The sequence below is a fragment of the Cyanistes caeruleus genome, chromosome 1 (genome assembly GCF_971803275.1).
Source record: "Cyanistes caeruleus chromosome 1, bCyaCae1.hap1.1, whole genome shotgun sequence".
In the NCBI taxonomy this organism is placed as follows: Eukaryota; Metazoa; Chordata; class Aves; order Passeriformes; family Paridae; genus Cyanistes; species Cyanistes caeruleus.
Window position 1 is genome coordinate 108,659,405 of NC_141701.1, and position 23,067 is coordinate 108,682,471.

Genomic DNA, 23,067 nt, shown 5'->3' on the forward strand with positions numbered 1-23,067 from the left:
TGGAAAGGTTAAAACTCTTAAAACTCAAATCATAAATGTGAACACTTGGGAGTGTGGGGGATTTTTGGTTGAAAGGAGTTTCTGAAATAGTCCAAAACATAATACCCAGACCAGAGCTCCTGCTTTGGACCATGCTACCAAACTCTGATATTAGAAAGCCCTGCTTCAGAGCTGACCCCCCTCTTCACACCTCTCTGCTCACTGCAATATTGTCTTGTTTCAGAAATGGGTGAAATTTAAGAGAGACTTTGAAAATTTTAAAACTCAGTGCATACCCTGGGAGATGAAGATAAAGGAAGTGGAGAGTAAGTTGAAATCGTTGTGTGGTGGCGGTGGGACATTTTCTAAGATAGCTTTGTCCTCATACAAACAATGTTCCAGCTTCCTGGTCCACAGTCTCCACTCAGCCTGGGCATCAGTGCCAAAAAGGAGCACACATCCCTGGCAGCTCCAGGTGTTGCTCTGTCCAGCTGCTGTGGGGACTGCTGGGAGGCTCATAGGAAATGTGCTGGGGAGACCTGAGGGCAGAGGGTTGCTGAGGACAGTTTAACCCTCCTAAACTCCTGACCATGAAATGTCTTCTGCTTTAAGGTCACTTTGGCTCCTCTGTTGCCTCCTACTTCATATTTCTGCGGTGGATGTATGGAGTAAACCTTGTCCTTTTTGCGTTAATATTTGGGCTGGTTATAATTCCAGAGGTGAGTGCTTAATTCTCCTCTCAGTAATATCTTGCCCTTTGCTTGACACAAACGTGACATTGACAGGACAAATGCCTTGTAACTGGCATTGCTTTAGAAAAATGAAATGCCTGAGGAACATTATTTACAAAGACTTACTGACACAGGATCAGAAGTCAGATTGATGCCAGGAGACATAAAATGCTATCAAAGATCCTGCCCATCCTGCAGCTGAAAGAGGGACTCAACAATCTATCTAATTCAAAGCTAATTTTATATTTTGACTAAAGTGAAGAACGTGTCATTCCAATCCTAGGCACAAGATCTGGTCTGCAAGAGCAATAAGAAATGGATTGTGCTCTGAAAATAATGAAACACCCTCACTTTTGGGCCATGGGGCAGCAGCCATGGCACAGCCCCTCAGGGAATGGACAATTTCCCAGCACTTTGCTAACTAACACTTGCTTGGGAAATAACCCCTTTTTGTACTCCCAATTCATATGATTCACAAGCAATTGTTTTATTTTAGGTTTTTTTTATATCTCACTCTTCTTGGAGAATTAGAAGAATCTCATAGCCAACTTTATATGATCGTTTATTGAAGAATTTTTTAATGTAGCCATTACAGCTCTGGCTAAATTACTCAGTGCAGTATTTAAAGGCTGTGCAATCCACAGACAGTGGCATCTGTTCTGTTCAATGCAGATTTTTATGGAGCAAAAATGCACTGCAGAATGTCTCCTGAGGACTGTGTTTTTATTCTCCTTAATGTGCTTGCTCACACTATGGAAAGGGAAAGCTCAGTTTCCTCCCAGGACGAGGAGACATAACCATTAGCACTGAACAATACAAATGTGTTTGGTTAGGAACTATGCATATGGCAGGAGCTTTCGTCTCTGAAGTGTGCACACTGTTACTCACTGCCTACTGAGCTGTTACGATACGGAGAGTAGCTGGGCAATAAACATTTAATCATAAATTATTTTGAGTGTAATTAGATAGCCCTAAAAAATTAGTGATAGATGATATGCTAGAACCTTTCTAGGCTATGAATGCTAATGAGATATTTTGGTATAGGCACCAGTCAGCTTGTAAATATAATAATTCTCCATAGCCCTTGGCATTCTCTGTCTGGACTTCTACTGCTGCTCCAGCTGCAAGGTCTGCTTTGCATGGTGCCATCAGGACAGGCTGTGCCATGAAGATTATTCTTTGCATCTTTTAGTCTTTTTCTTTTTTTTTTTTTAAACTAATTGCCCTTTACCTCACCTTGAGAACATCTTTTGATTCAGGACTGAAAAGTACAAATTATATTGCAAGCTTGACCCAGTGCTCTTGACTTCTCTCAGAGGAGGAGCTCTGCATAAATAGATGAAGCTAATCCCTTTACTGCATTAGACCCATGAAATTCAAGCAAAGAACTCCTTGCTAAAGTAAGGACATTTCAACTGCAGCTGTTCATTGAAAGATACAGTTTCTCAAAAAAATATTTCCTGTTCAATGTGTGTGCCATGGGAAAGGGAAGTCCTCTGGTTATTTGTGTGAAATTAATACTAAATATTAACGATAAATTTAATTCTGTACATTAATAAACATACTTCATGCTAAATATTAATACATATAAGTAATATTAAATAATTATAAATTAAGTAATGCTAAGCAGTTTTTAAAGACTGCTGCTCTAGCATTAAGAAATAAAATATATATCAAAATCAACAGAAAAGGAAAACCAACCAAAAGCATTAAGTTTTTTCTCATTAAAAAAAAAAAAAAACCTGTTAAAATCTCTTTGGTGTTTTATAGTATATATGCATCACTGCTATTAATGTTCTCCAGGTCCTGATGGGAATGCCATATGGGAGTTTGCCAAGGAAAACTGTACCCCGAGCTGAACAAGAAACAGCTATGGATTTTTCTGTTCTCTGGGATTTTGAGGTAAGCACACGAGTGTTAATCATAAATGATCAGTTGAATTCCTCTTCAAACCCCTCAGAAGTTAGTGGTGCTACAAGGATTAATTTCTTCCAAGATAAACCAGCAGAGCATGGATTGCTTCCAGGAGAAGTCTGGAAAGCCTTTTGTTGAAACAAAATTTTTGTGGATGCTGAGACTTCTGGCCAGAAGAGCGTGTCCACATGCAGACACCTGCATATGGATTTGACCCCCTTCCATTATACCAGTGTGCTGCCTGGTGTGCATCACATGTGTGTGTAGACACAAAAGCCACTTTGCTTCCAACTGGAAAGGCAGCAAGCACCCAGGCAAAAGGCTGGAGCTGCTCCAAACCAGGCAGCCAGACAAGCTGCAGACCCCCTTCACAGGCAGGGAGCACCTTTCCAGACCACTGAAAGTGACTGGGATGGGGATTGCTCCCCATGTGCCTGCCCTCCCTGTTCCCCTGAAATATTTACATGAGACTGAAGTGGGAACCAAAATTTAGGACTTGCACCCAAAGGAAAATCACAAGTTTTCAGCCATCTCTGGGTGCTTGCCTGCAATACCAATTCACCCCCCACCCCAGTTACTTTGAAGATTTAAGGCAAAGGAATTAAGTGTTTTTTGGGTGGCAGCCAAAGACAAGGTATATGTGCAGGGGGTGAAGGCTTTTGGATGTAACCTGTGCCTTGGGAAACCCCTTTGCAATTTCCTTAGCTAAAAAAAGAAAAAAGAAAAAGACTAAACCAAACAAAAAGCTATTTTATTCTAAACCAGATTATTTAAACTAAGTTATTAATAAGGCTTTAATACTGGTGTCCAGGAACCTACCAGGGCCAGGCCTCCTTTCACCCCACATAGTCTACTGAGGAAGCTTTCTACTCTTCCTCTCCCAGCTCTTTCCCACACTTCCAGAATCTAAAATTCAGACATGAATTAGGGACATTTTTAATAGCAGTGTAAGGAATGAAAAGCTCATTTGAGCGGTGCACTGTAAATATACAAGAGGTAGCATTTAAACTCATTAAGCCAGGAGATAAAAAAAACCAACAAAATAAAACTCCAAAATGAACAAACAAAAAAATCTGAGGGAGTGTTGATTAAATGCAGCTACTGATTTTCCCTGGGAGACCATAAGTAATAGAGCAATCAGTAAGGAAACCTTTCTCTGGATGAGGCTGTGTGCTTCCAGGAAATGCCTACTCCCATGACCTGCCAGGTTCCTGTCTCTGGCTTGGTGCACACATCTACATTCCCCTGATGTCACTGAGGTGTTGGTCCTCTGAGCCCCTCTGCTGTACAGGCCCCCATCCAGTACCCATTCCCTTCCTGTCTGACATCAGGGAATGATCATTCAAGCTCGAGAAGCACCTCCAGCTACCAGGCTCCACTGTACACCAACACCCTCTGCAGCCAGGAGATGTCAAATGAAGCCCTGTGCAGAGGTTTGCCCTTAGCAAATGAAGAGAAGCTTACTCCAGCATGCTCCACGGGAGAGGTGCAGGGGAAAATATCTATCAGAGTAGGCATAAATGAAGAGTTAATACCGTTACCCTGAGAAATACCTTTCAGGAGAGAGGAGCTGGGGAAATGTATGCTTTGGCAGCAAGGAGGTCACATCACGGATTTCTAGAGGAGTAGAAAGGAATAAATCTCACTTGGACAACAGACACCATGTCTCACAAATGGAGCTTAAAGAACATACTGGATGATGTGAGCAGAGAAACTCATTTTTCAGTCCTTGGCATCTGATGAATCAACAAGACAAAGGTTTGGAATTACAACCTGAGAAGCAAACTTCACTAGCTCCTTCCAGGGACAGTATATTTTACGAGGCTTTCTTCCACCACACTTCCCCAGCAGACACTGTGTGTGACAGGCTACGAGCCCCAAGCAGCCGTGCTGTGGTGTGCCAGCCCCAGGCTTGCTGCACTGGTAGAAACACACACAGAATGCTCCTGGACCTGTGGCACAGCGCTTTGTGTAGGGCAAAAATGCAGCTTCCGTGGCACCCCGGAGTACCAAAGCTTTTTATTAAGCTAGGAGTAAAAAGCCTAGAGTTTTGGGGGAGCTTACTTTAATTAATCAAGTGACGGTGGTCAAACGCTGGAAGAAAGGCCCAGAAAAGTCATGGGAGCTCTGTCCTTGGGGATTTTCAGAGCTCAGCTGGACACAACCTCGAGCCACAACACTTCCTTTTGCAATTGGCTCTGCTTTGAGCAGGGGGCTTGGCTAGACAGCTTCCAGAAGCCCCTTTACATGCAGCAAACCCTTCAATGTCCCTAGAAAAGATCATTACACAGGCTAGGATATGAGCTTCAGATTATGTCTTTCCAAAGGCTTGATCAGAGGGGAGCTTGCTCAGCTATCATGGCCAGACTGACTAAGTACACTTCACTTAGGAGATGAAAGACAAAGGGCAAAAAATCGAGAAGCACAGTGTGCAGTGATACACATAAACTTGGATGAGATATGACAGAAAAACAGGGAGAGATTGCTAGTGTGGATTAGGTGATCTGCACGCTCCTTGAATGCCTAACAGATTGCACAGCAAAAAATAGATCTACTTGAGACAACATGGTTGATATTGTGTCTGAGCTCTGCTTTACACAGGAAAGTAATGCTTTGATTTCTCTCTTTAGTTATATTTGCTCTGCAGGTGGCAGCCTGTAAATGGAACTAAATCTGCAAGGCACTGAGCATCAGCTGCTTCCTACCTGAAAGTAAAAGTTTCATATCATGGTGGGAAGAACCTTTGCTACAGCTTTTCTACAAGATATGAGTGTTTCACTATTGGCTTAGAGAAGCAGGTGGGCTACAGACACAAAGAGCAATAAGGATTTTTTTCTGGGAAGGATGAAAGTGTGATGGATCAAAACTATATTTTAGTTTTAAGCCACCGTCCTCTGACATGTTCTCCCTCATCTTCCCTCTCTTAGGAAGATAAACTCTTAAGAAGATGGCTCTCAAAGGTGCTAGGGCAGCAAACAGACAAGAATAAGGCCCTAAAAACTTTTCCATGATGATTTTCCTTGTTTTAAATCTTCAGTTTTCTCTAGAAACCCCTTTCCTGCAGAAGAAAAGTTACACATCTTACACAGGATTGCTTTTGCTTTACCTCCAGGGCTACATCAAATACTCAGCACTCTTTTACGGCTACTACAACAACCAGAGGACAATTGGTTGGTTGAAATACAGGCTGCCAATGGCATATTTCATGGTTGGGATCAGCGTATTCGGCTACAGCCTGATGGTTGTTATAAGATCGTAAGTGCAGCTGACATTGCCCCCACTGCAAAATCCACCAGATGTGTCACACAGCTGGGTTCCCCCTCCCTGGGCACCCAGATTTGGTCCAGCCTGGGCTGGATGGTTGGGCAAATGTGGGGAAATGAGTGCCTGCTGTTTTCATGCACTTGGCCTCCCCATCCACCCCACTGGCTCTGGTGGGCAGGGGAGACCTGGGCACTCCACTGCTTCATCCCTGTACTCATGTGCACTATTCTGAACCCTTCCTACTCCAGCCTCTCCTTCCCACTCCTTCTTCCTCCTCTCCAGATCTCTTTAACCCTTCCTCCAACATTACTACAGGGCCATCAAGCAGCTAGATTTTGTATATGAAGGAGGATTTTACTTGTGGCAAATTTCAAAGGTTCCTCTTGCATCCTTTCATTGCAAAATAAACATTCTTGAACACCAGCATGGGTCCCACAGATGATGGAAGGGTTGCAGAAAAGAGACAAATTCTGCCAGACTGTATTTGTTGGTTCCCTAAATAAATCAGTGTAGTTTAGAAGCACCTCTTGTGCACTGTCCCCAAACACCAGTGAGGCTCCCTCAGCATCTTCAGGGCACTCAGGATGCAGCCAAAGCACTTGTCAGTTCTTTGTGGTCTCTGAACAGTTGAAAATAAAAAAATAAGCCCCTCTATCTCTGCCTGAAGGACACACCATGAAAAGGTGCCTTCTTTGGAAGAAAGAATAAGCCCATGGATTTGTATTGCTTGCTGAAACAGGCCATATTGCTGCACAGCAGAAAGAGCCTCTTGAGCCTTTGGATGGAGTGGGACATGGGGATTTGCTGTACATTTGCCATGAAATTGCAGCATCTCTTGTCTTGCCTTCCTCGAGGGACTAGTGCTAGGAATTCAAGGGGGTCTTACAGAAGGATTTCAGGGATCAAGTAATAGAGAGGAAACAGCAGAAGCCATATCTACTCCTATGCTGATTAACAAAAATAATCCTTTTTCTCTCCCTGCATGACTTGCTGCAAGCTCTTTGGCTCCAGCACTGTGCAGCAAGAGAAGTCACACTAAAATTTTGTGCTGCACTGGGTGTATTGGACAGGACATGGGGGTTTTGACTAAATTTAACTAACTAAAGGTAGCCATACCATATACTGCAACCTAGGACCCAGAAGCACCATAAATAGACTTTCTTCATCAGCTGGATGAAGCAATCCTTAACCTCCTTAATCACCTATGCTATCACAGTTTTAACCTGTATCACTATTTTTAATAGAAGACCTGTGTGGCCCTGACAGTGATGGTTCAGTCCTCCTTAGACCTAAAGTCCAATGGCACATTTTTGTCATTCCCAAACCCCAAGAATGGTTGCTCCACTCCATCTTACCCAAGCTTTGCAGAGCTGAAGGATACGTGGTGGCTCTGTGGAACAGCCTCTGACCTTGTCACTGCACACATCCTTACACAGGATGGCACGCAATGCCAACGAAAGCACAGCAGACGGGGATGATAACAACTTCATTTTCAGCTGGAAAATGTTCACCAGCTGGGACTACCTCATTGGCAATCCAGAGACAGCAGACAACAAGTTTGCATCCATCACCACCAGCTTCAAGGTAAACCTGTCCTCTGCCTGCCCCTGGAGATGCTCCCAGCACCTTAAATGGCAGAGATTTAAGGGGAAATCTGGATACCTACTCAGCATCTCCCCATATGAACAGGGCATGGTGCTGATCCAAGGCAGCTCCAGGCTCTGTGACCTGCTTCCCCTAACTATCTTTTTTTTGGCATTTAAAAGAATTTGTATTAATTTAGAGTGCAGTTCCCCTGGGATAGGTCAGGCTCTTTGCCATGTGATATCTTTCAGCCAAACCAGGATGCCTCTATGAAGCTTAGTTTGAATTTAACCAAAACTACCAAGTTGGATACAGCCAGAATAGCAGAATATTGCATCTCATAGGCTGAAAAACCTTATGGTGTGTCTTATGCTTGCTGCTGCAAGACATCCATTCCAATTTCTTGAGCACCCCTGTTTTTTTTCAGGAGTCGATTGTAGATGAGCAAGAAAGCAACAAGGATGAGAATATCCACCTGAGGAGGTTCCTGCGTGTTTTGGCCAATGTCCTCATCATATGCTGCTTGTGTGGGAGTGGCTACCTCATTTATTTTGTAGTGAAACGCTCCCAGACATTTTCCAAAATGCAAAATGTTGGGTGGTATGAAAGAAATGAGGTAAGGAAATTTTGCTTCCAGTTTTCTGCTGAGATAATTCACTTTGGACATCAGCAAATCAACTGTCATAGGTTGAGGACAGAATCCAAGGCAGGGGGATTCCCTACCAGGGCCCAGGAGTCCCATTCAGTACCTTTGCATTTGTTGTAGCTGCCATGAACACTGATCTCACTGGAAGTTTTCTAGGGAAAAATAACAACTCCTGCAGAGAAGGGAAAATACTCTTATAATAAATCACTAGAAAAGTCAACGGCTTTTCAGCACTTTCAACACCAATCGCCATCATAAGAATCAAGATGCATTACAACACTTACAAACTCTGTCGCACTAGAAAGCTCTCTGGGTGATAGAAATGTCCATAATCAGACATAACTCTAAAATTAAACCATTTTCATTCACCTTGAATAATAGGAATAAAATTTTAGAACCTGCAAAAAAATTTAAATTGTCAAAGTTTTCCTGTATCTGATTTTCAAATGAGAAGTTCCAAACTTTGAACTCTTCACACAGAGCAAAAAATATTTCAACCTATGGAAAGGTTTTATTTCAGCATCTACTACATTTCATGTATTTATATATCAAAGCCAAATTAAAGTCAAAGCCATGCATTTTCAAAATTTCATTCAGAAAACTTTAGAAACACAGCACTTGCTTACAAAATGCTTTGATTTATCTCTACTGATTTTTTTCCCAAAGAAAAAAATCTCATTTAAAAAAAACCAAAAAGTTTAATGTCTGACCCTTTTCCTGGTGATAATGTGAGATCTGAATAAATATAGTGCTGAGTACTGTTGGAAAAGAAAAGCAGAAAGAGAATTCAGAGACTGCCTGCACCTGTATAGATACTGGCCATGGGCCTGTAGGAATATAAAAAAATTTAAAGCCTGTAAGTCATGCCTGAGCTAACCTTGACTGGCCAATGACCTCATTGACCACAGTACAACTTAGTATCTGGCATGATAAAGAGGAACAAAGATACCACTGGGTCATATTTTCTTGAGCTGCAAAACTGAGATCTTGATGTGTTTCCATTCAAGTCTGTAAATGCCTTCTGCAAAAGCAAAGGTGCTGAACGTGGAAAATAAACATTAGCATTGATTAATTATCTTTATGCACACAAGCCAAGTCTTACGCTTCCTCTGAAACTAAAATAAAAACCTTGGAGCTGATGCAAGCAGTACTGCAAGGTACTTGAGGAACCTGAATATTCATGAGTGTGGACTGACAGGGAGCAAATTCTTTGGAGCTCATCCCTTTGAGATAAGAGCAAAAGTGCTCCTGCAAGAGCTAGTCATGCAACCCAGCCCTGAAGTCTGACGCTGCGCTGCCTGCACACTAAGCAAAGCCAGGAGCTGAGTTTGCTTTGACTCCCTCCCCTTTATAAATCCTTCAGAAATACACAACCAGTTGCCGGCAGCTCCCGCTCTGCTCAAAGTAAGATAGTCACTGCTGTTACTATTAGCAGTTATCTCTTTTTCCTCATGTGGCAGGTTGAAATTGTGATGTCCTTGCTGGGCATGTTTTGCCCTCCACTGTTTGAAACCATCGCTGCACTAGAAAATTACCATCCCCGCATTGGGCTGAAATGGCAGCTGGGGCGGATCTTCGCGCTCTTCCTGGGGAACCTCTACACGTTTTTGTTGGCCTTGATGGATGATGTCAATGAAAAAGTAAGAGCAGAGCCAAAAAGCCACAGTCAAATAGCATTTCCCAGAGCTGAGGGTGAACACAGCCTATCCCCACAGCCAGCAGGGACAACCAGCCCCTTTGCAGCAGGTGCTTGCTCTGTCCCCAGTGTGCTTGAGCAGTGCCCCAGGGAGACTCACCAAGCAGATTCCCTGGCTTCTCGCTACAGCCCTGAAAAGAGCATAGTTATTGTCTTCCTATAATCACAGCATGTTAGGCTAATTCTATTTTTTTCTCCATCTGACACTGTTTGCAATTTCTATTACTGCAGACCCTGAGGATACAGTTTATAATCCTCTTCCCCTGCCTCCCCTCTTTAACATTATCCTGGTAGCGTGTTGTGGGCAGATAACTGCAGGAAAGGATAAACGTCTAACTTATCCACAGGAAAAAATTACTCTGTTTTAAACTGAGAAGAATTAGAGGAATTGAGGTGCTTTGCTCTGCCCTGAAAAATTATGAATAATGCGAAGGAGGAGGACTGGGTGAAGGCCACATCTGCATACAGGAATCTTGAAGGAGGTCTGACTCCTCCATGTTCAGGGAACACGTTGCTTGCTCCCAAAAACTCACAGAGTCTTGACCTGCTTTCAGCTGCTGCTCCCCTGCTCCTGGCAAAAGAGGATTTTCTGTGCTATTGCCTGCACTGTAACTCTGTTGTGGACAGATGTTTATACAAGGGGTGGTAACTTCTAAGGAAGAGGGATGAACTCAGTGCCTTGGATTTCTTCATACACCTCTATGTTTCCTATTTTCTGATGGTTTTGTCGGGGGGGTGGGGTGTGGTCTCCTTATTGCAGCTGGCAGAAGAGGATGTGGTAAAAAACATCACGCACTGGACACTGCTTGGTCACCACAACTCGTCTGCAGGGAATGCCAGCGCTGTCACCCCACCTCCCCTTGACCCTGCAGACGTGCCCAGGGGACCCTGCTGGGAGACAACTGTAGGCATCGTAAGAAATTCATCATGTAGCAAGTCTCTGTGTTGGTTTGGCATGGTCCATTCTTGTTTTCCTCACTGATGTCTTCAACATTTCCAGGCCTGATGTTTCCCTCACTCTCATACAGCATCACCAAGGCAATACAAGCCCTTGGCCATGTTTCTCAAGCCATGGTGGTGAAGTCCTCAGCTGGAAGCAGCCAGGGCATGCACAGCTCTGAGGCAGGGGCTGTGAAGGGCACGAAAGGCCAGGCTGTCTGCAGCCACGCCTGCACCATGCTCTTGCTCAGATCACAACTCTGCCTTTGAAGCAAACCTCTCTTCTCCATTCATTGTTGCACTTGCTCCAGAGAGGCTTGGGTGCAGGCATGAGGGCATGCCTCAAGGGAACTCCCAGCATGTCCCAATCTATAATGCAGCATGAGGCCATGAGATGGAAGCAGAATTAGGCAAAAGCAACTCCCTTGAAAGGCAGGCAGGATGGCCTTCAGGCCCCCAGTTTCACCACACAAATCCTCTCTGAAACATTTACATTGCACTAATATCTGCAGCCAGACTAGACACAACTTAAATACTAAAAACAGATGTTTCCTGGCTGACAGAGATATTTAGGGCTTGCCAAACTACAAGGCTATGCATTCCTATGCATTCCTGTGCACACTCAAGGCATCTTCAAAAACCAGGTGGTTCTCAGTCATGTGGGAAAAAAAAACAGCCACTGTCACCCCTCAGAAGGAGATGATCCTTGGTGCAGCTGAGCTGCCATACAACAGACCTTTGGTTTTTATCCCTCATACTTTAAAAACCTTTCTCGTAAGGTAACAAGGTTCTTGTAACCTTTCCTTTTGAATCTTTGAGCCACCGGTTATTTCCACCCTGTGAGTCTTCCTTCTGCCTGCAATTTTTTCTTCCTTGTCTTGCACATGTCCTTTCTCTACACTTACACACAGCTCCTGTTTACAACTGAACTATTTTCTTAGGAATCCACATAAAAGTTAGGGAGCTGAGCCGTACCAGAGCTACACACAACCAGAAAGACTGAGGGCATACATATATTTTATACCAGCACTGCTGCAGCATTAGCATTCTGCTCCCACTTTCTGTGCTGCCACAGCATGCAGTGCAGCCAATAATGCCAGCAGCAGCAGCTATCAGGTCTAACAGCTATAACAGAGCTCGTAGCTCCCAAGCACAGAGGTAAAGCTTAGGCACTGCACAGTGCTTGAAAACAGGCAGGGAGTTTGGTCATGGCATGCTTTTGTGAAGATTACTGTCATATAAAGACAAATGGCTTAATAAAAAATACAGTCCTGAATGCGCTACTGAAATTATAGGAGTTAAATGTGGTTTTCTCCTTCTTTTCTAATGCAGGAGTTTGTGAGGCTCACTGTGTCTGATATCCTGGTGACCTACATAACCATTTTGGTGGGAGATTTCATCCGAGCTTGCTTTGTCAGATTTGTGAATTACTGTTGGTGCTGGGACCTAGAGGCTGGATTTGTAAGTATCTTATAACTGAGTCAGTATCTTATAGCCAAGAAGACAGAAGCAATTTAGGGCCATTTGGTCAAACACTACAAATGAATTTGTTTTGAATGATTCCAGTGGCCGTCTGTTCTTGCTGGATAATTGGTATCCATAGTCTGTGCATCACTTTTCTGGGTCAATCAGCTCCATCCCAGTAAGAACTCTACAAAAATGCAGTTCTCCTCCCCATCTCAGAACTTTAAAACAGGAAGCTGATTTTAAAAAGAAATAATCCTGTGTTCATTCACTTGCTATAACCGCAAAACCTTGGGCCCTTCTATATCCCTTTTCAAAGCCCCAGATCTTCCTGTTCATTGCCCAACCTGGAGGCAGGAACCTGCTTTTCTCACCACAGTGTCTTCTGATTGCTCCTGGAAGCTGGCACTTCTTCTGCTGCAGTGGAACAAGGAGCATTTCCTTCCCCTCTCGTGTGTGTAATACACAACAGCACTGGACTCTTCCATACTCATAAAGGTTACATTACCAAAGCAGACAAAACACAAAATAAAACAATGCAAGAATTCAGGGAAGTCCACCAATTCACTTGAGAGGAAATAAAACCAGATGGATTCAGCCAGAGAGGAAAACACCTTACAAGATTATGAGCACATCAGTGCAGCCCCTGCCTTGGGAGGGTTCCCAGGAGGGGTTTGGAGAAGAGCAAAGAGGAGGGCTTTTGTCAAGGAAGAGCAGGTGGAACACAACAGACATTTTTCTGCTTGTGGAGCTCTTTATGTTTCTTCTGAGGGAGACACAGGACATTCTCCAGGGTGGCCTAGGGAGGTCCAAGCAGCATGAAATTACTTCAAGTGCTTGTGCAAAGATGGTTTGCTGACAGCCATCTAACCCAACCTACCAGGGACACAGAGCTTATATATATATAAAAGCTTCTTGTTTAACCCAGCCTTCTCAAATGGGAATGCTCAAGGCAGAGGACAGAAGACACTGAAAGTTGTCTTTATTTTCATCTGAAAAAGAAGCCAATAGTAACTTCTAGCTAAAGATTTAAAGTAGAAATGTACCAGAATGAAAATAACAGTGTTTGCACCCATCCCTTCCCAAAGCAGTGAGCAGTCAGCTAAGCAAGACTCTGACTAGGCTCCCCTTGAGTTCTCAGCATAAAGCACAAACATCTTAGACTTCGACTTCATGAATTGCTGACAGTATTAAGTAAATGCAAATGGTATGAAAAACAGACATACCACATAGGGTATTCCAAAGATATAAGAGCGTCACTTACCATTTCTTAGAATTCAGTTTTCTGCATTGCAGTTAAAAAAAAAAAAAAAAAGTAGGGTTTTTTTCAAGAAAACATAGCATGAAAATCTTTACACAAAGTTTCATCTGCCAAAAATCACCTGAGTTTTGTGCACACAAAATTAGATGTCTATAGAAGAAATAGCTTCATCACAGACAAATCTAACAAAATAAGAATTTATAAATCAACAAATACTGCCAGAAGATGAGATCAGATCTGCCTGTTCTGGACCTGCCACCATTAGTATCCACATCAGATAGCTAAAATACAGCTTTATATGGAGCAATATATCAGCTAGCACAGAGTAAAATGTCACCTAATACCCATCAGGTCATATATTTCCTCATATTTCTCCCCCTTTGCCCTGTGTTTCTGTTCTTCAGCAGCTTGGACCCAGGGACACGGACATAATCCAGCACAGCATTTGTCTTCCAGCTCATAATTATCATTGCTTCAAGATTCAATATTTTGCCAGGGTAGAGCTGCAAGTCCATAGCCAGGCACCAGCTGGAGTTTAAGTGTAGTCCCGTGCCATGCTCACAGCTGGTGTCATATTAGCAGGGAGAGAGAAACACAGAGCAGCTCTAAGCACCTCCATACATCTTTCCAGTTCTCAGCAAGCCAAGAGAGAAGCAGCAGCTCCAGTTCTGTGTTCCCCACACTGCTGCTGGTCATTCAAGCAGCGTGCACACGGCAGGAGCCCTCCCAGGAATCCCTGCTTGCCAGCTTTAAATGAGCATCATGCACCCAGCAGAAAACAACAGCAGGTACCTCTAGCAACAACACACTTTTCTTTCTTTCCCATCCAGCCGTCCTATGCAGAGTTTGACATTAGCGGCAACGTTTTGGGTTTGGTTTTCAACCAGGGAATGATTTGGTAAGATATTTCCTTTTTTTTTTTAATTTTTCACATTATTTGGAAAAGCTCTTAGTGGAGTTAGAAAGCTTCCAAGCCAGTTAGATAAACCTCTGGGTTCTGTCTTTCCTGACTGATTTGCTTTCTGTGCTAAACTATAAAAGTGGGTCTCTCTCTCCTGGTTACATTCACCTCACATTTTCCAAGCCATCTCCAAGAAATTTTTGTCACAACCTGAAAAACTTTCTTTGCAATCCCTGAGACGTCTGAGGCCTTGCTGGTCCTCAGTGAGGGGGGCCATACCATGGGTGCAGGTGGCTTCTCCTGGGGGAGCAGAGGGGTAGCACCTATCAGCCTGTTCAGACTTGGTTTGTGACCAAACTTGTCACCACACAAACACCTCCTTTTGTGTTCTTGAAAAGAGTAAACTTTTCAAGTCTGTCAAAAAAACAGTGCCTGTCCTCTTTTCCTTTTCAGGATGGGATCCTTCTATGCGCCAGGGCTCGTGGGTATAAACGTGCTGCGCTTATTAACCTCCATGTATTTTCAGTGCTGGGCTGTTATGAGTAGCAATGTCCCTCATGCAAGAGTCTTCAAAGCATCCAAGTCTAACAATTTTTACATGGGATTGCTGCTGCTGATCCTCTTCCTCAGCCTCCTGCCTGTGGCTTACACCATCATGTCCCTGCCTCCCTCCTTTGACTGTGGACCTTTCAGGTACAACCAAGACACCAAAAAGGATATTTTTTGTTCTCTGGTACATGAGAACAAAATTTTCAATTTGTTTTGAGAAGAAAATTTTCATATTTTCATGAAGTTAGAAGGACGGAACCCCAGCAGAGATGGTAAAGTGTTTAAATCCTTAGCAATGTGAGGCAAAGGGTCATGTCCAGCTATGGGGTGTAAACAGTCAGCTGGGAGCACTGGACCTGCTCCTGTCTGCTGCTCTCCTCTGCTACTTGATTCCCAGTGTTTTCCCAACACACACTGAAGAAAGCACCAGAGAACAGCGGGGGTGGGACAGCAAAGTGCAGCCATCAGTAAAAAAAAGCCAAAAAAACTTAACGGAAGGATCCTAAAGGCTCTTTGGAACATTGAGGAAAAAAAATTAACCCAAAGAATGTATTTTACATGTTGACTTTAGTTGGAAAATAGCAGGAAATGGATAGGGGTGAGCCTATAAAATTCCTGGGGGGTTTTTTGGTTGGGTTTTTTTGTTTGTTTTTGTTTTGGGGCGTGTGTTTGGTTTTTTTTGGTTTTGGGGGCAGGTTGTTGTTTGTTTGTTGTTGTTGATTTTTTTGGGGTGGTTTCTTTTTCTTGGTGTTTGGGGGATTTTTTTATGTAGCAGGGCTTTTTTTTTCTTTTAATTAGGACAGAATCAGCACTGCACAAAGCATTCAGTGGACTGGATTAAGATGCCAATAAAGTCTAACTTGATTGAATAATGCCATTTCCTGGGCCTGCTGAATCTGACTCAGCAAGGAGCCAGCTTGGAACAAATTGTTCTTGTAGATGCACTGTTTTAGGTTATCTCCTTGCTGACGGAGAATGACATCAGAAAGCTAAAAGACTCGGGGGAAAGGCAAGAGACCAAAACACCCTCGGTTCTATAACAAGGACAGGTGTCAACGAGTAATGTCAGAAGATCTGACAAGTAACTTGTTGCACGCACACTATCATTTGGAGATGACTAATCTGCAATGTGAAAGAGTTATTTCAATTCCCAATCAACCCTTCAAAAGCCACTCAGCTTGATTCAGACCCTTGGCAGCTCAACTGAAAGCTCAGCTCTCCTGAGCTCCTGGCAGTTGATGAGGTTGCGATACTGTTTATCTAAGTTTTTTCATTGACTCTCATCATCAAGACAGAGTCCAACACCTTCCTGACCGGAATCCTGCAAGCTCCCAGGAGACACCAACCCTAAATGAAAGGAATAGCACTGACAAGGTTGAATTCCCAGACCCAGAGATGATAGGGAGAGAACAAGGTCAATTACATAATCCAGCCCTTTACAGATTTGTTCTTCTTTCATACAGAATACTCTCATCTGCTTTATCAATCCCATCTGAAATTACTCTTTCACTGAGTCTCCTATTAAGCAATAATCACAGCTTGCTATTTTTGTCATTACTTAGCAGCTCTTCAAGTTGGCTCATTATTTCAGAAAGCTGGAATTTGCATATGGAAAGTCATCTCTACCATGAAAAGGCCATACTTAACAAGATATTCATCAGAAAAATGTAGTTACTGCAGCCTGTAGGGTTTTATCTATTTCAGAGGGGTAAATAGTCAGGACTTATAAAGTAGTCAAGTATGGAAATAAATGTATTGACTCCAGGAGCAAGTTGGCCTAGCAAAGATTATTTGTATAATCAATGAGGGGTGAGAGGAAGGGAATGAATGAACCAATAGATAAAATAAAGTTAAACTTGAAACTAAAAAAAAATTAAAGTCTTAAACTCCCTGGTGGCCAGCAGCAAGCTGTTGCTCACTGAAAGAGAGGTGAAACATGCTGCTTAGCACCATGAGACTAGGAGGAATTGTGTCCCTCCAGAAGATATCTACACTCCTTAACTGGCCGTTTGTCTTTCCAGTGGAAAGAAAAGGATGTATGACGTCATTCAAGAGACCATCGAGCTCGATTTTCCACTTTTTGTTGCCAAGATCTTCAGCTATGTGGCAAATCCAGGGCTGATCATACCTGCAATTCTGCTCATGGTGTAAGTTTTCCTTGCAGTATTACATGCCTGGCTTGGGAGAGAAGGTTGGGAAAAAAACACTCTGGGATATTAGTCAGGTCTAAATACAGCTTCTGCTGAGAAAACAGCATGGATTAGAGCAGACGCATGCTCCCTACTCCCCTTACCTTTGCCTAACCCAATTTCCCAAAGTTTAATTACCTGACCCAATTAAACACAACTTTGTGGATGAAATACATTGCTGACTGAGGCCTTGTAGATATCAAAGCTGTCACAGCTTCCATATGAAAAATTTTCTGTAGCCAGCAGGAAATAAATGGACAGTCTCAGCCTGGTGCCTTTTGGAGAAGCAATTTCTGTCACAGCTGGTGGTATTTAGAGCACAGCCAAGACAGGGCATTCAAAAATTACTTCTTCCAAAAATATGAAGAGCTGTGAGCTTTGTTTGGGTTTGGAGTTTTTCACTTTTTCATTTTCCAAATAATACATCTGGTATTTGTTTTAGTGCCGTTCTATCATTTCTGCTTTGAAATCAGACTTAAATCCCAGCACCTTCAGCAGTACTACAATTAGTTCTCCTTTTCTTTTTTTTTTTTTCTTTCTTAAAGATACTTTTGGCATTGTTCTTTAGGTTTTCCAAATCTATCAAAATGAGTAGATGGGTTGTGGCCAAATTCTTGCACTTCAGACTAATCAATGGGAGACGGGGAGAGAGCTGGGCAGCCTGTTACACACAGAGCTTCCTGTTCTGACTCTTTCTGGGGTATCCACATGCACTGGAGATGAGCCTCTGGGCTGATCCAGTACAGCTGTCCTTGGGCACTGTGATGCTTCATCCTGCCATAGCTACACCAAAGGTAATGCCAATAAATTATATCAAATACCAGTTCCATACAAAGCTTCTTATACAAACAACCTGAGAAAAATCCTAATTAAACTGAAAATGACGTGTCACTCCTCTACTTGTTCATTTTAACCTAAAAAGGGTGATCAGGTACTGTAACTTGTGCAGGCAGATCCTACACCTGTACGAACCAGATCAGGTCTGTGCAGGAGACAAGAAGTCTTGCACCACATTTCTAGCATGGCCAAGCATATTATAGAATTATAAACTCTGCTCCTGTGGGCTTCACAGCAGCACTGGCAGAAGCCATTGCAAACACAAAATAAAGGCTGCAAAACACCCCAAGTGGGACACCGTTATGAAAGGGCTGCAGGCCAAGTTTCTGAGGCTTTGATAAAACCCTCAAAAAAGCTGACGGGAGAGAGTAATGCCTTTAAAAATGTTGGTTTTTTCTTCCAGTGACAATCTCCTGCCCTTTCCTCCACTGACAGCTGGGAAAAGTAACAGCACAAATTCAGTTTATTTGTTGAAGAGACACCTTTTATCACACCTTTCCAGTGTTGGCTATTCTCACTCTACTGACTTATCATCAGTCCATCGCCCAAAAAAAAAAAAATACACTGCCTGTATGTATTACATACTTTTGATTTCCAGCTGTTCAGCTCCCAAGAGAGTCACAGCTCTAAAGAAGTGGCTTTCCCCATGGTGTCTGGACCTGTCAGACATACAGCCCCCGGGCAGTAGCTCTCACATGCCCTGAGAGCATTGGGTGTCTTGCAGAGGCACTGCCTGTTATCTACATACTCACCTTGTCTCTGAAAATCCCAGACAAAATCACAACAACCAAGCAAGGTTGTTTCTTAAGGCTTTTGGCCCTTTTCTCTTCTCCTTTTTCAGCCAAGTACCCAGTTTCCTGCCTTGTCTCTGAAAATCTTCAACTTCTGCTGTGGTGCTGAGAGGCAGACAGGGTTTTAAGCTGGAGTTAGTCCTTATGATGAACCCATCCAGTTTTCCAAGAGATTGAAACCGGGGAAATGCAAAAGCCTCATTTAGTCCTGCTGAGCAGAGAGCCAGAAGCTCTCAAAGCAGCAGGCAAAGCAACCTACAATCCAGCCTAACTAAAAATAGCCTCTACAAAAAGCAACAGGTGGATCGTAAATGGACGGTCTGTTGATTTTGATTGCAGCCTCTCAAAAAATGTGTTTTCCACTTTTGTGGACTGAATTAAGTAATTTTCTCTAGCCATGACAACCCCTTCTCTTTTATCCAGGTGCAATCCAAAATGCATCTTCTATTTATTTTGGTTCTTATCTCCTGGTTCCAAACAATGATGGGGTCCAGCGAGTGGCATGGGTGTCAAGCTTACTGTCCTGCTTTTAACCACCCAAGGACGAGGGAAATAGGAAATACAGAGAAAAAAGAATGACAGATATTGTGCCCATGGGCACATAATCTAATTCCACTCAGGCTGAGAGTAGGATTTCAAGCTGTGGCCTGCAGAGCTTCCTGGCAGAAGATAGAAGCATTCCACTGTATCAAGAAGAGGGAAAAGATAAAATTCCTATGCAGGCTAGAAATGGACAGTGACCCACACTCTCCCCAGAACTGGGGAAGCAATACATCAGAGAAGAGGGGTGCCAGGGTGTCATGGTTTAAACCCACATAGAAATTAGGCACTACCCAGCTATTTGCTCAGCCTCTTCTCTCTCCCCAATCCTGGTGGAATGGGGAGGACAATCAAAGAAAAACTTGTAGGTGGAGATAAGAACAGTATAATAATCAAAATCAAAGTGAAATATAGTAAAAATAGCAAATGATAAATAATAATAAAAAGGGAAAAACAAGTGACACACAATACAGTTGCTCACCACCCATTGGCTGATGCCAGACTCCCTTCCCAAAACCAGATTGGCCCCTGCTAAAGGTAATTCCCTGTTTATACACCAAGCATGATGCTCTATGCTGTGGAATATCCCTTCAGTGCATTCAGATCACCTGTCCCACCTATGCCCCCTCCCAGTTTCCTCCTCACTGGCAGAGCCAGGGACAAAAACAAAGGTCCTTGCTCAACCTAGGATAAACAAGAATCAGCAAAACAAAAACAGCAGTGTGAAAACAACACCATTCTTATTCACAGCCCTGATTACAAGATAGTGTTTTTTAAACAGTGAGCTTGATAACATCGAAGAAATAAAACTATCACACCTTTACAGAAGAACAAAAAATAAAAACTATTTCCAAGTGGATTTGCAGGACAGAGAGCCCAGATCACCAAGACTGAGTTTTGGGTTAATGCTAGGCAAAAGGAAGCAAATGTGTTTCCTCTAGATAGACCCCTGTAAAAAACCTCAAAAAAGGCAATCCTAAGCACCACTTCCTGATCTTCCACCTGGAAACCCACATGCCAGCACATGGTGCCTTGCTGGGCCAGGGTCAGGCACTCAGTTGATGAAATCCTGTAGCAGTGAACCAAACAGCTGGTACTTGGGTACTTTTCCTGGGAATGGCTTGGAGTCACTGAGCAGATGATGGTTATAATTTAGAGAAATAAAGGCACTCCACAAAAGCAGGAGGAGACATTTTTTACTACCGAAATATTACTGGCTGGTGAGTGTCAGAGGTGGTGAAACAGACCCAGACTCCTGGACATGTTTTAAAGCACAGCCCCCCTGTGTGCCAGAGGCTGGCAGCCAGCATGCCCTCTTCCCATCCCCACTTGCCTTTCAGTTCCCCCCAGCTTGGCTCAGTTTTCTGCTGGCTTTGGTGTGCCCTTTTTGGATCGAAACAAAAGCCCATGGCTCTGCTCCAACCTGGCTTCTGCTTGCCCTCAGTTTCTGTCTCTGTTCGCTCTCAAGGGCCCTGTCCAGGGATACAGGATGCAGCTGGTCCTGGAAAAGGGGGAAAGAGGACTGTTCTTTGAGCACTGCTTTTCAGGAGAGGCGTCAAGGCCCTAGTCTACCACTATTTCCCTGGTTTCCCAGTTTTCACGAAGGTCCCTGTGTTACCTGGTGGCAGTTCCATCTCAAGGCTGGTGCCTGGTTTCCCCAAGGTTGGTGCAAAGGAAGTGGAGAGAGTCCAAGGCCAGCCAAGGTGGAAGCACAAGGGCAGGCTGGACATTGTTCTTCTGTTTGAGCACAACTGAGCCCTGGATGGGCTCAGCCTGTCTCAGCTAACCATGCCACTGGAAGCCCAAATTTTTCCTAAACCCTGAGCTTCTAAAAGAAGTTTGGAGACAGCTGGTGGGAAAATTAGGTATTAGAAGGTAAGCAAAAAATTGAATGTTCCCTCCTTGTGAGACTTTCTCTTTTCCCTGATCCCATCACTACATGTTTTCTTTTCTAGGCTCACCATCTATTACCTGAATGCTGTGTCTAAAGCGTATCAGCGCGCCAATGCAGAGCTGAAGAAGAAAATGCAAATGGTAGGTATTGATCTGTCAAAGCCACCTTTGAAATACCATGCACTTCAATTTTGATGCATAGCATATGTTTTTAAATCACTCTGCACTTTGGTGACACAATAAGATGATGTATTTTATGCTTGTTCTGTCCCCTCTGATGGCATTTAATGTCTAGCTGTGCAGAGTGGTCACGTCTCATAATAGCCTACTATTTCATACATCAGAACTGCAGCTTTCTCATGAACTGTGCTTTTCAGCTACAAAAGTAAGTTACCTCAAAGTTCAGACCATGTTTTTGTGTCTGAGATTTCCTGGGAACAATTATAAGCCCATGAAAACCACAGCCATTTTACTGGCACAGGACAGGATCCAAGTCAAGGAAGAAGTGCCACATAAAGAAAACATCTAATCCAGTGGAGACTGGTGTAACATTAAAAGTCAGGGTGTGAGCACTGAGAAATGGGACTTCATAAATTACATTCAAATGCTGAAATTCAGAATTAATCACTTGGCCTAAAGAAAGTGTCTTGATGCAAAGGGCATCCTCAAGTACTGCAAGAGTTGGACATGCGCTACAGCAGGCTCAGATTTTGGGGCACTCTATTTCATGGCGCACAGCCTGGCTGAGATCAGGGCTAAAGGAAGGGACTCAGCACTATCCAAAAGTACAGATTCCCTCTACCAACCAGAAGAAAATCTTTTGCAGCCCTAAATGTGTGCAAGTAGGGCTTGAACTTGCAGATAAGAAAGACAGCCCTACAGCCCATGCCTGTGCTGCTGTACCTTCTTTCTCTTCCTCTGGATAAACCCTGACACCCTCTCTCACTAGAGGTTCACATTTAAAAGTAACCAATACACCAGAGAGGGCAGATTGGTAGCTGCAGCAACTCCAGCCATATTATCAACAAGTGCTTTGCCCTAACAGGAGCAGAGCCACTGTTCTCCAGTCCTGCCTGAGAAATTCTTTCTTTCCTGGAAACAACTGATCACCAGACCAGGATTCAGCATCTTAGCAAAGAGATTCATTCATACCAACAAACACCTAGTTAGAAAAACACAACACCAGTCCACCATTTCCCAGATTACATCTGCAGTTTTTAACTAAAACAAATGTTTTTACTGATGCAGCAACGCGAAGAGGAGAAAAACAAGAGAAACAACAAAGCCAGTACCAACCCTATGCTGCAAGATCTGGAGGATTTACTTACACCAAGTACGAAGACTGAAAGTCCCCCCAAACAAGCAGAAGGTAAAAATCATACAATCTGCCCACAACACTTCTGGAAAGGCTCATTTAGACAACAAAGTGACTGGTAGCATTGAGAAACTGGAGGGATACACCTTAACAAGGGATTGGATGGGTATAATTAGCACAGATTTTGTCCTGTCGCAGAAGTCTACCTGCCAGTGGACACCGAGGAAGGGCACATTTTTAGACTGGATTATGTCTCACACATGCTTGTCACAGTGGGAATTGTAATCCAAAATTGTTGTTCATGATTCACATCCCAGCTATTAACCATGCTGCTCATGAAACCAGCAATTTATTCTGGGAACACTGTTTAAACTCAGTGCTGTTTCAGGGCTGATGAGTTGAGCAGACTTTTTCTTCCTGAGCTGAGGTTTTCATTGGAAAATTCATCATGAACGAGGCAGAAACTCTTCACAGGATTGCATTGAGTCCCAGGGTAAATAAATGCATGCTCTCAGCTCTGCTGTGGGGGGTCCATGGCTGGGCAGAAAGAAACAGGAGGAGGCATTAGCACCAT

At 43.4% G+C, this 23,067-nt stretch overlaps 1 protein-coding gene across 1 annotated transcript in view; it reads left to right on the plus strand.

Moving 5' to 3' along the window:
• The window catches only part of LOC111923893 (transmembrane channel-like protein 2-B), a 137,143-nt gene that overhangs the window by 112,832 nt on the left and 1,244 nt on the right, over positions 1 to 23,067 (plus strand). Inside the window, exons 7-20 of the mRNA XM_086848897.1 lie at positions 224 to 305; positions 592 to 698; positions 2,514 to 2,612; positions 5,737 to 5,879; positions 7,325 to 7,472; positions 7,900 to 8,088; positions 9,579 to 9,758; positions 10,575 to 10,727; positions 12,086 to 12,214; positions 14,309 to 14,376; positions 14,833 to 15,072; positions 16,950 to 17,075; positions 21,241 to 21,319; positions 22,427 to 22,547. Coding sequence (XP_086705023.1) covers positions 224 to 305; positions 592 to 698; positions 2,514 to 2,612; positions 5,737 to 5,879; positions 7,325 to 7,472; positions 7,900 to 8,088; positions 9,579 to 9,758; positions 10,575 to 10,727; positions 12,086 to 12,214; positions 14,309 to 14,376; positions 14,833 to 15,072; positions 16,950 to 17,075; positions 21,241 to 21,319; positions 22,427 to 22,547 — 1,864 coding nt within the window. The remainder of the gene's footprint in view (positions 1 to 223; positions 306 to 591; positions 699 to 2,513; positions 2,613 to 5,736; positions 5,880 to 7,324; positions 7,473 to 7,899; positions 8,089 to 9,578; positions 9,759 to 10,574; positions 10,728 to 12,085; positions 12,215 to 14,308; positions 14,377 to 14,832; positions 15,073 to 16,949; positions 17,076 to 21,240; positions 21,320 to 22,426; positions 22,548 to 23,067) is intronic.